A 12,430-nucleotide genomic window follows, 5' to 3' on the forward strand; every position below is an offset into this window, starting at 1 on the left:
ATATTCAATGAGAATCTGGTTGCTGTACACAAAATCAAAGAAACATTAACTTTAAACAGACCAGCTTATATTGGTATGTGTATTCTTGATCTTTCAAAGACTTTGATGTATAATTTCCATTATGTTTACATCAAACAAAAATATGGAAATAAAGCAAAGTTATTATTTACACACACTGATTCACTGACTTATGAAATTGAAGCGGACGATGTATACAAAGACTTCCAGAAGGATAGACATATGTTTGATAACAGTGATTATCCTGAAAACTCTCCATACTTTTACAAAAAGAACAAGAAAGTGATTGGTAAAATGAAAGATGAAGCTGCCGGAGTTCCAGTAGTTGAATTTATTGGTCTGAGATCGAAGATGTATAGTTACATTAAGAATAATAATCAAGGCAGTCGTACAGCGAAAGGTGTTAAGAAGAACGTGATTAAAAAAGACATCAAACATGAAAATTACAAAGATGTTTTATTCAATTCAAAACAAATGCATCACAAGATGAAAACCATCCGTAGTAACGAACATGAAATCTGTAGTTATGAATTAAATAAAGTATCATTAAGTTGCTTTGATGATAAACGATATATTCTCAAGGATGGTATCAATAGTTACGCATACGGGCATTACAATTTAGTATAATGATATAGTATAATGTCTGAATACGATCTTATGATGTCTGTTTTTAAACATTATGAGAATAACCGACATGTTCTCATTGTTAATACTTTCGGGGAGTTTCTAAGTCGTAATAAAAAGATGCAAAAGGTGTATCATAAAGGAATCACTGATCTTATCGTCATTATTCATAATGAAAAGGTCATTTATTGTGAATTAAAGAGACCGGGTAAAAAGATTGAAATGAGACCTGAACAGGTACAATTCAGAAAGAGAGTTGAGGACAAAGATAATTACATTGTAAGCAATGATTTCAACCAAATAATTGATTTTATTGATTACCACGTTTTGAAACATAATTATCTTAAATTTCAATCCGATGTATGATTCTCTTGTGGGTCTCCAATGTTTCTTGAGTTTTGAGCTTCTGGCAGCACATATTACAGTTCAATCATACATCTTGGAAGAATAATGCTATAGATAAAAAACTGGAACGTGAAAGTTAACTGACGAAATGACGTCATCTGAAAATTTCATTTAGATCGTTTATAAGCATTGTCTTGTAACTCACCCAACCCTGGTACTATTTTACACTAGTTACCATATATATTCCTTATGTAGTCGATGACTTTATATCAATCTAGTTCTGTCCAATGTATTTCTTGTGAATTTAATGAAGGTTGTGAATCTGATGAATCTTCTGAATCTAATGAAGCTTGTGGAGCTTGTGGTGGAGCTTGTGGAGCTTGTGGAGCTTGTGGAGCTTGTATGGCGTATGAAGAAGCTTGCTGCAACCGTTTCGCACGAGTCTTCAAAACGAATTCCTGCTTGCGTTTCATTTTCATGGTATTCTTATCAGTCATCTCTATAATCTTTTTACGTAATGAACGCCGGGAATTTTCATTCTTGAGGGCTACTCGGCATTGTCGCACAACCTCCTCAATTGTTTCAAGTTCTGTCTCTACCTCTTCCAAGTTCATGTTTGGAAGACAATGATAAAAAGTTTCAACATTTAACTCAACATGACTCTTTAAGTGTGTTATAGTATATCTCTGCAATCTTTGATATTGTTGCAAGCGTTTTCGTAACGCTGATCAACCTGCTTGATAGTATAAGGCATCTTAACTCAAATTTTGCTAAAATTTCCACTTGAACACCTTATATATATTTAACCAAGTTCAATCAAGGTCATGAATCAAAGCCATCATGTGATATTGTTTGTGTTGTACTAAGCCATTCGTGAACAATACAACAATAGATGGATTTGTAACGACTTTTTCATTGTAAAATTACACAATTGTGTACACGATGTGTGGATTGGAAAACCAGACTTGCAACCATAGTAACCAGACTTGACTGTTGAAAAAATGTCTGAAAATTGCACGCAACCTAGATAGCTTGTAAATCCTTGAAAGAAACCCAACTGTTGAAATCATTATTATATCCCTTCCATTTAACCAAAGCTCGTTTATTTTTATAATCTCTCTTTATTACTTTATCGATTCGAAATATTTCTTGTTTGGCTTTCAATAATTCAGGTTCATAGAAGCTTCCTTTGATTTCTTTGTTGTTCAAATCTCGCAATCGATAAGTGATTGGATTCGTGTACTGTATCTTGTCGATAATAAATATCTCTTCTGTCCAATTTGGAGTGTAGCCTTTATCGAATACTTGTCTTTTATACTTTGATATTCGAACCTTATCACCGATTTCATATTTTGGTATACGTTGTTTTGATGATGTTAAGATATTGTCATCACCATAGAGATTAAAATAAACTATTCCTTCGTTCTTTTTATTAGACGCTTCTGTTGGTGTCATTTTTATTGATTTATGTTTGGTGTTATTGTACTGACTTAGAATTTTCGGTAAAATGTCGAGATATTGAGTATTGCCTTGGATAGTAAACTGTTTCCACATCTTGTTTTTAATCGTTCTATTCCATCGTTCGGCAACAGACGATTTCTCTTCATTTTCGGTTGAATACAATTTAACACTATTTTTATCCAACAATTCTTCAACATGTTTATTATAAAATTCTTTGCCCTTGTCAGTCCATAGGAACTTTGGTTTTCTTCCTTCTTTGAATATTCTTTTAAACGCTGCAGTGATTGATTCACCCTTCTTGTCTTTCAAAGGTTCAATCCAACCGTATTTACTGAATACATCAATAACCATGAGAAGATATCGATAGCCTTTGTTCCATTTACTGAATTTCTGCATTTCAACCAAATCTGCTGTCCATATTTCATCGATGTGGTTTACAATTATACGCCGCCGAGTGAATTTACGTTTGATGGGTTTGTGTAATTCATTTGCTAATTTGACTTGCCAATTTATTTCACTCCACGGCTTTTCACGTTTTTTTGTCTCACACCAAGACCTAATTTCTGTTTTGTATTGATGACATTTCTAGCTAGCCAATGACCCCATTGACGCTCATTCCATGGTACTGCGTCTAATGCTTTAACCATTTTACGATCAGCTATATTTTTGCATTTTTTATCACCTTTACAAACACTGTAATCAACATCATGCTGCATAGCAATTGCATCAGTCTTTCCAGTGGGTTTATCATATATTTCTAATATTTCACCGGTTGTGGGATTATATTTGACTTGTTTGTTAAGATCGTTATAAGGTCCTGTGTATTTATGACCTGGAAGAGTCCAACCACTTTTTGGTTTAGGTAATTTACCGATGAGTTTATGAATATCAACAGCGCCTCCTTGGTAAAGTGGATTAGTTGGATCATGAACACCTTGTGGTGAATACATTTCCATTGGAAACCATCGTGAATAATCAATGTTTCCTCCACTTATCTTTTTACTCAGATCATTGGTGAAACTGTCAAGAGCTTGATCGAGATATTTGTTGGCTGTTTGTTTGATTTTACTCTTGGCATAATCTGATTTGATAGTTTTTGCAGCACCTTTTCGGGCAAGATAAGCACCACTGTTGGCCAATCCTTTGAAAACCATTTCACCAATTGAATGACTGTTTCCTACATCAAACAATGATCCACCCACAAACTTTGTTTTAGTTTTACCACAGTCTGAACAAATACATTTCAACATCATTCTACCATTTTTTGTTGGTTCATATCTTTCACTTCCTGGGACACATTCAGTAACTTTTTTCTGTTTTACACAATAAGACTTCATATATAAATAACTTATATTAAATTAAAATACTTTGCGATGAATCTTTCATTTTTCATAGTGCCATGTATATCAAACACTTGTAGAAGATCGAAATATGATTTACCTTTGTTCATCTCATTTAAGAAATACAAACAAAAGTATCCACAAGTTGATGTTTTAATGTTTTGAATTTGATTGTTTTGATGTAATAAAGTGATATCCTTCTTTTTAGCATGATTAACCATTTCTTGAAACGGTGGCATTCCAAATGAATCGAAGTAATTGATGACATTATCCTTAACAAAAGTTGTTACCCAATGTGATCCTGACATGTAAGATGGTTCGAGATTGTAAATGAAAAGTGCTTGTTTGTGATTGTGAGGAACCTTTTCATCTCTGCTTAGAACATTGTTGATTGGAATTTTCAGATATTTGCACCATTCAAGTAGATCAAAGTTTGTTAAAGGGATTATTGTATGGAATTTGGTTTTTTTTTTTTCACCTCTGCCATAAGTTCTACCATTTGGCCAATTACCAATAAATGGAGGTGGTGGGCCTAATCTAGGAGCTGATCCACCAGAAAATAAATTCTTAACAAAGTCAATAGCCAATGGAATACCAATTGAAGCAAGGATAGTCCCAATAGCTCCTCCTTGTTGAGCCTCTGTTGGTATGACATAAACACCTTGTCCACTTTGTAAAGCATTGAGAATGTCCTTTTTCTGTTTTTCACTTACTAAATGTTTGTATTTAATGAGTTGATCTATTTTATTCTGTGGTATGAGAAAACCTGATCCAGAAATTGATTTAACAACTTGAGAAGCACCTTCTGAAGCCAATCCAGCCAAAGCAGAAAGACCTAATGTTTTTCCAATGGTTGGCAAAAGACTTTTTCCCATAGCGAGTATTGATGTTAAAAGGCTGCCTCCAATTTGGTTTCTAATGTTTGTTTTTGATAATTTTATATCCATACCTTTTTTCATTTGTTTACTTTTTTGTAATCTGTTCATAACTGTTTTTGGAACTAAGAGTCTATCATTTCCACTTAATGAGTTTGAGGATAATCTCAATGTTATTGACTGTTTGTTATGATATGCTTTACCTAAATTCTTTTTTTGATTTGGTGATAGTTTTACATCGATTTCAAATAACTGTACCATTATAATTATATGTTATACAATTCATATTATAAAACATATTTAATTAATGGTGTCAGGTCGTTTAGCTGGGGAGTCTATTCAATTGTAGTCTTAGACAATCAACAGTTCATTTCCAACTTTGTTTATTATAACTTCTTGTTCATAGAGTACAACAGCATTAACTGTAAAAACACTATCAGCAGCTGCTTGTGCATTCAGTTTGTATCTGAAAACAAGCTGTTTGGGATCTCTTGTAACCTTTTCAGTTTGAAAAGTGAGATCGAAATAAATGACTCCAAAAAGAGAATTGAAATTGCTTAGATTGAGTTGTGTACCTGAATTATAATCGTTCTTACGCATTGCATAACTCATCAAATCATTGAATATTCTTACTTTGGATTCGCTATCGTATTCCACTTCAGGATAAAATACACCATTGCCATATTCTAAACGACAAGTTGTAAGGTAAGAACCATTTCCACGATCAGCGTTAATGTTGAAAGTGTCATATTCATATGGATTCAATTCATCATTATTGTCTTTATTTCTCTGTAAATAGACAAATACATGTTTTACATTATCGATGGATGGACTGATTTGAAAAAAGCCTGATGATCTAGTACCAGCTGATTGTTGGAACATTTCTTGATTATAAGTCCACTTATTAACTTTCATATAGTTTGATAGAAACTGTTCATAAAGACTATCTTTTGGAATCAGTCGTGGAACCCATAAATAAAATCGATCAATAACCACACGACCATCACCAACAGCAGCCAGTTTTTGGATGAGATTTGCGTCACTTAACAAAGTTAAAGTAAACTGTAATTGCATTGGTGGTAACATACGATCTTCAAGCTCTTCGAAAAATGAATAACGGTTGAGAGGAATGATTACGTTTACATCATTGTTTCCAGTTGTTAACAATCGTCGAGCTTCAAATCCACCGTTTTGATTTGCATTAGCAATTCTGTAATCTGTATCAAGGTACCACAGACTGTTTTTGGCAACGCTTCTTGAGAAATCATCACTGTATTCAATCAAATTTTTCAAGTTGACTACTTTATGAAGATTATCCGTATCGTAAACGATTTTACCTCCACTTTTAATAGTCATATGTTGAATAAGTGAATGAGCACCGTTGATTACTGACACTCGATCTACTCCGAAAGCAGCACCATCAGCTAGCTTTTGAACTTGAAACTGGACCTCAAAGTAAGCATTATACCAATCGAAAAAACTACTTCGATCGTTGACGGTGAATTTGTAATCAGCTTTAGATTGCGCATTATTATTAGCTGGGCTGCTAATAACATTATCAAGTTGTATTCGAGTTAATTCGTTTCGTTGTAGATATTTACTTGTTCTAAACATTATATTTATATGTTAGATTATTTTATTTTTTACGTCTTATTCCATCACCACTTATCAGTCGATTTAGAATCATGGCTGTTGATTCTTTTTGTTTTGGTTTTGGTTTTGTAACAGAACTCTCTTGTTTTGGTTTTGGTTTTGTAACAGAACTCTCTTGTTTTGGTTCTGTTGGTTTTGTGTTTCGTATTGAATGTAATTTTTTCATTATATAATCACCAGATTTTTGAGAAACAGCTTTTCCAAGACGTTCTCCAGCATGTGAAACACCTGCATCAAGAGTTTTTTTAGCAAATGGTTTAACAACTGATTTGAATATGGCTTTTATTGGTTTAAATAGATTATCGATAATGATACCAGCACCCTTGTGTTTATAGACAAAACGACCCAATTTTGGATGATAAATTTTTTTGTACTCAATCAATCTCATTATATTAATTAGTTATATTAATTGAGTGGTTTTAACAATAGTGAAAAAGCTGTGTCTTGTCCATTCAAATCAATAATTCTTCGTTTTCCATCAGTGATATAAATACGAATGGTTGATATTCTGCTTTTGTTTACTGGACTAAAAGTGACTCTCTGTGGTTCAAGAGTGAAACTATATGATGGTTGGATTACACTTGTACTGAAGCTGTAGATTATGTCTGTTTCTTGGCCATCAACCATGCTTTCATTAATAAGATCACAATGAATGTTTAGAAGATCAGTATCTTGTGATAAATTGGGAACTTTTGCACCAACATGGGTTCCTGATGTAAGTAATGCTTTATTGAATCCAATAAGTTCATTAAAGTTACTCTCTCGAAGATCAAGTTGATAATTATTAGCCAGTGTTATTTCAACTCTAAAAATTGTTTTATCAAATTCTAATGTTATGGGATAAGTGTTATTGTCTTTTGTTAGAGATTTAATGTAATTGTCGAAATCTTCATAACTCCATAACACCAGCTGGTAGTTCGATTTCAGTGAAAGATGTACCGTTATCTTTACTATATTTAAGCTTCTGGTTATTGAGTGAACTGTTGACATTGAACCATGTGAAACTCATGTTTATAATTCTGTTAAGACCAATAACATACTGACGATTTTTGTCAAGAGTTATAGGTTGAACAAAACGAGTTGTAAAATCTGATGGTTTGTTTTTTCCAGATTTATTGTTATAACTTGTCAAAACAATTTCTCTCTCCATTATATGATATGGTTACATTATATTTTGAAATAATTATTGAACATTTTTGTGTATTGTTTCTTGTTTATGATTGATGTCTTCAAGAGAGTATCAAGAATGGCCTGACCTGTGTTTCTCATTTTAATACTATTATTGCCGGCTATCATTTCACCAATGATGAGTTCGAGTTGTTTCACAAGCTGTTTGGGATTATTGTAAAAATGAACACCTGAACCTTGAATAGTCTTTAACTTTTTCTTATTATCTGAGATATATTTGTTTAACACAGAACGTCTTATATCAATTTTTCTATTTTCTAATTGCTTTTCTGTATCATTTATTTCACCTTTATTATATCTTTTGGTAACATCACTTTTATATCCTTTTAACTGATTCCTTCGAGATTCAGCGTATTTAATGATTCGGGTTAATTTTGTTCTTTTACCTCTTTCACTAGGTATTTCTGATAAACTTTTATCAAGATCATCATAATTAATTACATTGAGATCATCTAAAATCATGTTTGCGGTATCTGAATCTTGTAGGCCATAATCAATGTCTTCTTCATAGTCATACTCTGGTGGTTCTTCAAATGAATCCAACATTTCACCGAATGATTGATCACCATCATAAGGCTTAACTTTTCGCACCACTGCTGGTGGTTCCTTATAAGCATAAGGTGGTGGTGATATTGGAATTTGTTTTTCATCATATGGTTCATATCCACGATCATCATCTAAAAGACCCTCTACATCCATATCTTCAAACGGATCCACTTCCGCGTAATAATCAATGTGTGGAGTTTTACCTTTTTTCTTTGATTTTTTTCTAATTGGAGGTGTATTCAAAATACTTTCAATAACTTCATCTAATTTACCAGTCACTGGTTCAAACATTTGTTTAAATAATGTCTGGTTTGTTTGTTGGTTGATGTTAGTTTTCTTAATAGCATCATGAACTCTATTGATTTGGTTTCCAAGATTAGTTTTACTTTTCGCTAACTTTTGCCATTTTTTAAGACTCATATATAATATAAGTATATATTATAATGAGAATACCTAATTACAATGTTGAAGATAACAATAATGTTAATTTCAAGCAGGCACATAAATTAATGCCAGATAGATGTTTTCGAATGCTTATTTGTGGTCCAAGTGGTTCTGGTAAAACTAATTTGCTTCTTGATATGATCTATAGACTTTTGTATTTCGATAAAATATATCTTTATGCTAAAAACCTTGAACAAACAAAATATCAACATATGATGCAAACATTTGAGCCTATTTCAGAAGAGGTGGGTTACCCAATTCTTGAAGTAAGCAATGATGAAATTATTCCTGTCACTGAAATGGATAATGAATCACAGAAAATTGTTATATTTGATGACTTTGTGTGTGAAAAGAAACAAAATCCACTGATTGAATATTTCATCAGAGGAAGACATAAGAACTGTTCAGTTATTTACTTAAGTCAGAGTTTCTATAAGACACCAAAGGATATAAGACTGAACTGCAGTCATTTTTGTATTTATGATTTTCCAAGCAAAAATGAAAGAAATATGATATGTAGAGAAACTGGAATTCCAAAAGATAGTTATCAAAAAGCAACACAAGAGCCTTATTCATTCGTATATCTTGATAAGATGAAAAAATTTACTTCAAAGAACTTTGATGAAAAAGTATAATGTAATAAATATATATAATGAGAAGGTGTATTCTGATCGTCCGGGTGAGTGTAGTCCTGAGAAGGACTGTTGTCGGTGGCAGTGACTGACGTTTCGACAACCTGTGCGGAAGTCATCATCAGAGTCAAGTGAGTGATTGTTGTCAGTAGAATGTTCTTATTCCAGTTCGTGTGAAATGATCGGTTGGTTTTGCCGTGATGTTATTGGCTGTAAGACTCAAGTGACGTAAGTCGTTCGTGATTGGTCTGTTTCGGTCTGTCGGTAAAGCTAGGTTGTTCTTTTTCGGTCGTTTGTGATGTTTATGTCGTGAATGAGTCGTTTGTATGGGGCGGGTAGTTGTTGACATCTGTTTAGGGGAGTCTGTTCTAAGTTAGTAAACCAGCTTTCCAGAGTCAGTCGTTGAAAATAGTCAGTGCTGTAGGTTAGGCATTGCGCAGAGTCCCAGTCAATGTTGTGGTTGGTAAGTCGATGGTGTTCAGCAATGTGATTGCTGACATCACCTTTCCTCGTCGCCCGTCTGTGTTCAGTCAGTCTTGTTGTGAGGTTTCTGCCAGTCTCACCGATGTAGGAGGCTTGGCAGTCGGAACAATTGATCTTATAAATCGTTCCCTGTCTGTTCCGCGGTTCGTCTTTGTCTTTAACGTTGGTTAGTAACTGACGTAGTGTGGTGATGGGTCTGTGGGCGACGCGGATATTGAAGGGTAGTAAGATGCGCGAGATGTTTTCAGACATACCTTTTATGTACGGTATGGTTGCTGTAGTCGTAGGGGTTGCGGTGTCGTTTGTTTCGGTAGTGGTAGTGGGTCGGTGAGTGTTTCGTCGGATGAAGTTGTTGTTGTAGTTGTTCTTCGTAAAAACACGGTGAAGGTATTTGTTCTCGTCGGATAAGCTGTCTGTCGAGTCACATACTAGTTGTGCGCGTCGTGTTAGAGTTCTGATAGTTGTGGCTTTGTGTGATGTAGGGTTGTAGGATGACTCGTCTAGTAATCTGTCGGTGTGTGTCGGTTTCCTGTAAACTGTCGTTCGTAATGAGTTGTCGTTGTGGCTTACCAGGCAGTCTAGAAAAGGAAGTTTGCCATTTTCTTCGACTTCTCTGGTAAACTGTATGTCAGTGTTTTGTTCGTTAAGGTGGTTGTGGAATGCGTCAATTTCGTCGTGTCGAACGGCGGTGAATGTGTCGTCAACGTAACGTAACCAAAGCGGTATCGTTTGTCGGCAAGTCGAAAGGGCGCGTTCCTCGATGTTCTGCATCACAATTTCTGCTATAACAACAGAAACTGGAGACCCCATGGCAGTGCCGTGTAACTGTTTGTAGTGTTTACCGTTGTACTGTACAACGTTGTACCGTTGTTCAGTACAACGGTAAACACTACAAACAGTTACACGGCACTGCCATGGGGTCTCCAGTTTCTGTTGTTATAGCAGAAATTGTGATGCAGAACATCGAGGAACGCGCCCTTTCGACTTGCCGACAAACGATACCGCTTTGGTTACGTTACGTTGACGACACATTCACCGCCGTTCGACACGACGAAATTGACGCATTCCACAACCACCTTAACGAACAAAACACTGACATACAGTTTACCAGAGAAGTCGAAGAAAATGGCAAACTTCCTTTTCTAGACTGCCTGGTAAGCCACAACGACAACTCATTACGAACGACAGTTTACAGGAAACCGACACACACCGACAGATTACTAGACGAGTCATCCTACAACCCTACATCACACAAAGCCACAACTATCAGAACTCTAACACGACGCGCACAACTAGTATGTGACTCGACAGACAGCTTATCCGACGAGAACAAATACCTTCACCGTGTTTTTACGAAGAACAACTACAACAACAACTTCATCCGACGAAACACTCACCGACCCACTACCACTACCGAAACAAACGACACCGCAACCCCTACGACTACAGCAACCATACCGTACATAAAAGGTATGTCTGAAAACATCTCGCGCATCTTACTACCCTTCAATATCCGCGTCGCCCACAGACCCATCACCACACTACGTCAGTTACTAACCAACGTTAAAGACAAAGACGAACCGCGGAACAGACAGGGAACGATTTATAAGATCAATTGTTCCGACTGCCAAGCCTCCTACATCGGTGAGACTGGCAGAAACCTCACAACAAGACTGACTGAACACAGACGGGCGACGAGGAAAGGTGATGTCAGCAATCACATTGCTGAACACCATCGACTTACCAACCACAACATTGACTGGGACTCTGCGCAATGCCTAACCTACAGCACTGACTATTTTCAACGACTGACTCTGGAAAGCTGGTTTACTAACTTAGAACAGACTCCCCTAAACAGATGTCAACAACTACCCGCCCCATACAAACGACTCATTCACGACATAAACATCACAAACGACCGAAAAAGAACAACCTAGCTTTACCGACAGACCGAAACAGACCAATCACGAACGACTTACGTCACTTGAGTCTTACAGCCAATAACATCACGGCAAAACCAACCGATCATTTCACACGAACTGGAATAAGAACATTCTACTGACAACAATCACTCACTTGACTCTGATGATGACTTCCGCACAGGTTGTCGAAACGTCAGTCACTGCCACCGACAACAGTCCTTCTCAGGACTACACTCACCCGGACGATCAGAATACACCTTCACATGTTACCCCCGGGTTCAAACCATTTACTGCATTACGTTCACTTGGACGACAGAGCGAAAGACTTGCGAATGACTACATCACCTACGCAAGCACTGTCAGGCGAATACGACAACAACTCTGGTTCAATCACCGCTGTAAAGATCACGGCCTTGTTCCGGCCGGGCTCAAACTTAAGCCCCCGTTGAACACACAGGAGGCCATCCAGATCGTCAAAGCCACCTGCAGACGACTGGTCAAAGCGCGGATAAATGATTGCCACAGAAGACTCAAACACCACAGAAACAAATTACGACAACTACACGAGCAACTGAAACAACTGATACCAACTGACCTACTTGACACCGTTACGACAATTGCCGACAAACGAGCCAACAAGACGACTGAACGCGCCCGCACTGGACATCAACAAAAATTGACACGACTGCTACGAGACAAAGAAGAGAGACGAAGCAAACCGGACGACAACTGGGTAAGTAACATTTCTTCTCGTTCCTTAGACAAGACTGAAACTCGGGTACTATCATACGGACTAAAACACTCAGTAACACCTAAACGCATACCGACTGAGGCTATTGTATCTAGTGTTGAGGCGGCCCTGTCTCGGCAACGAGAACTATCTGAGCCGACCAAGGATA

The 12,430-nt window shown here is 36.3% G+C and overlaps 3 protein-coding genes across 3 annotated transcripts in view; 1 reads left to right on the forward strand and 2 right to left on the reverse strand.

Moving 5' to 3' along the window:
- The window catches only part of LOC148739741 (NAD-dependent protein deacetylase Sirt6-like), a 170,772-nt gene that overhangs the window by 40,853 nt on the left and 117,489 nt on the right, over nt 1-12,430 (reverse strand). The gene's annotated exons all lie outside the window — the stretch shown is intronic.
- LOC148739746 (uncharacterized) overlaps nt 1-12,430 on the forward strand; it is a 47,698-nt gene that overhangs the window by 5,016 nt on the left and 30,252 nt on the right. The window lies entirely within an intron of this gene.
- Nucleotides 3,854-6,319, reverse strand: LOC148739747 (uncharacterized). Its single transcript, XM_088750049.1, has one exon. It carries the CDS (start codon nt 6,275-6,277, stop codon nt 5,015-5,017), a length of 1,263 nt encoding a protein of 420 aa, XP_088606175.1. The 5' UTR covers nt 6,278-6,319; the 3' UTR covers nt 3,854-5,014.

Source organism: Stylophora pistillata, chromosome 2, assembly GCF_964205215.1.
Source record: "Stylophora pistillata chromosome 2, jaStyPist1.2, whole genome shotgun sequence".
NCBI classification, from domain to species: domain Eukaryota; kingdom Metazoa; phylum Cnidaria; class Anthozoa; order Scleractinia; family Pocilloporidae; genus Stylophora; species Stylophora pistillata.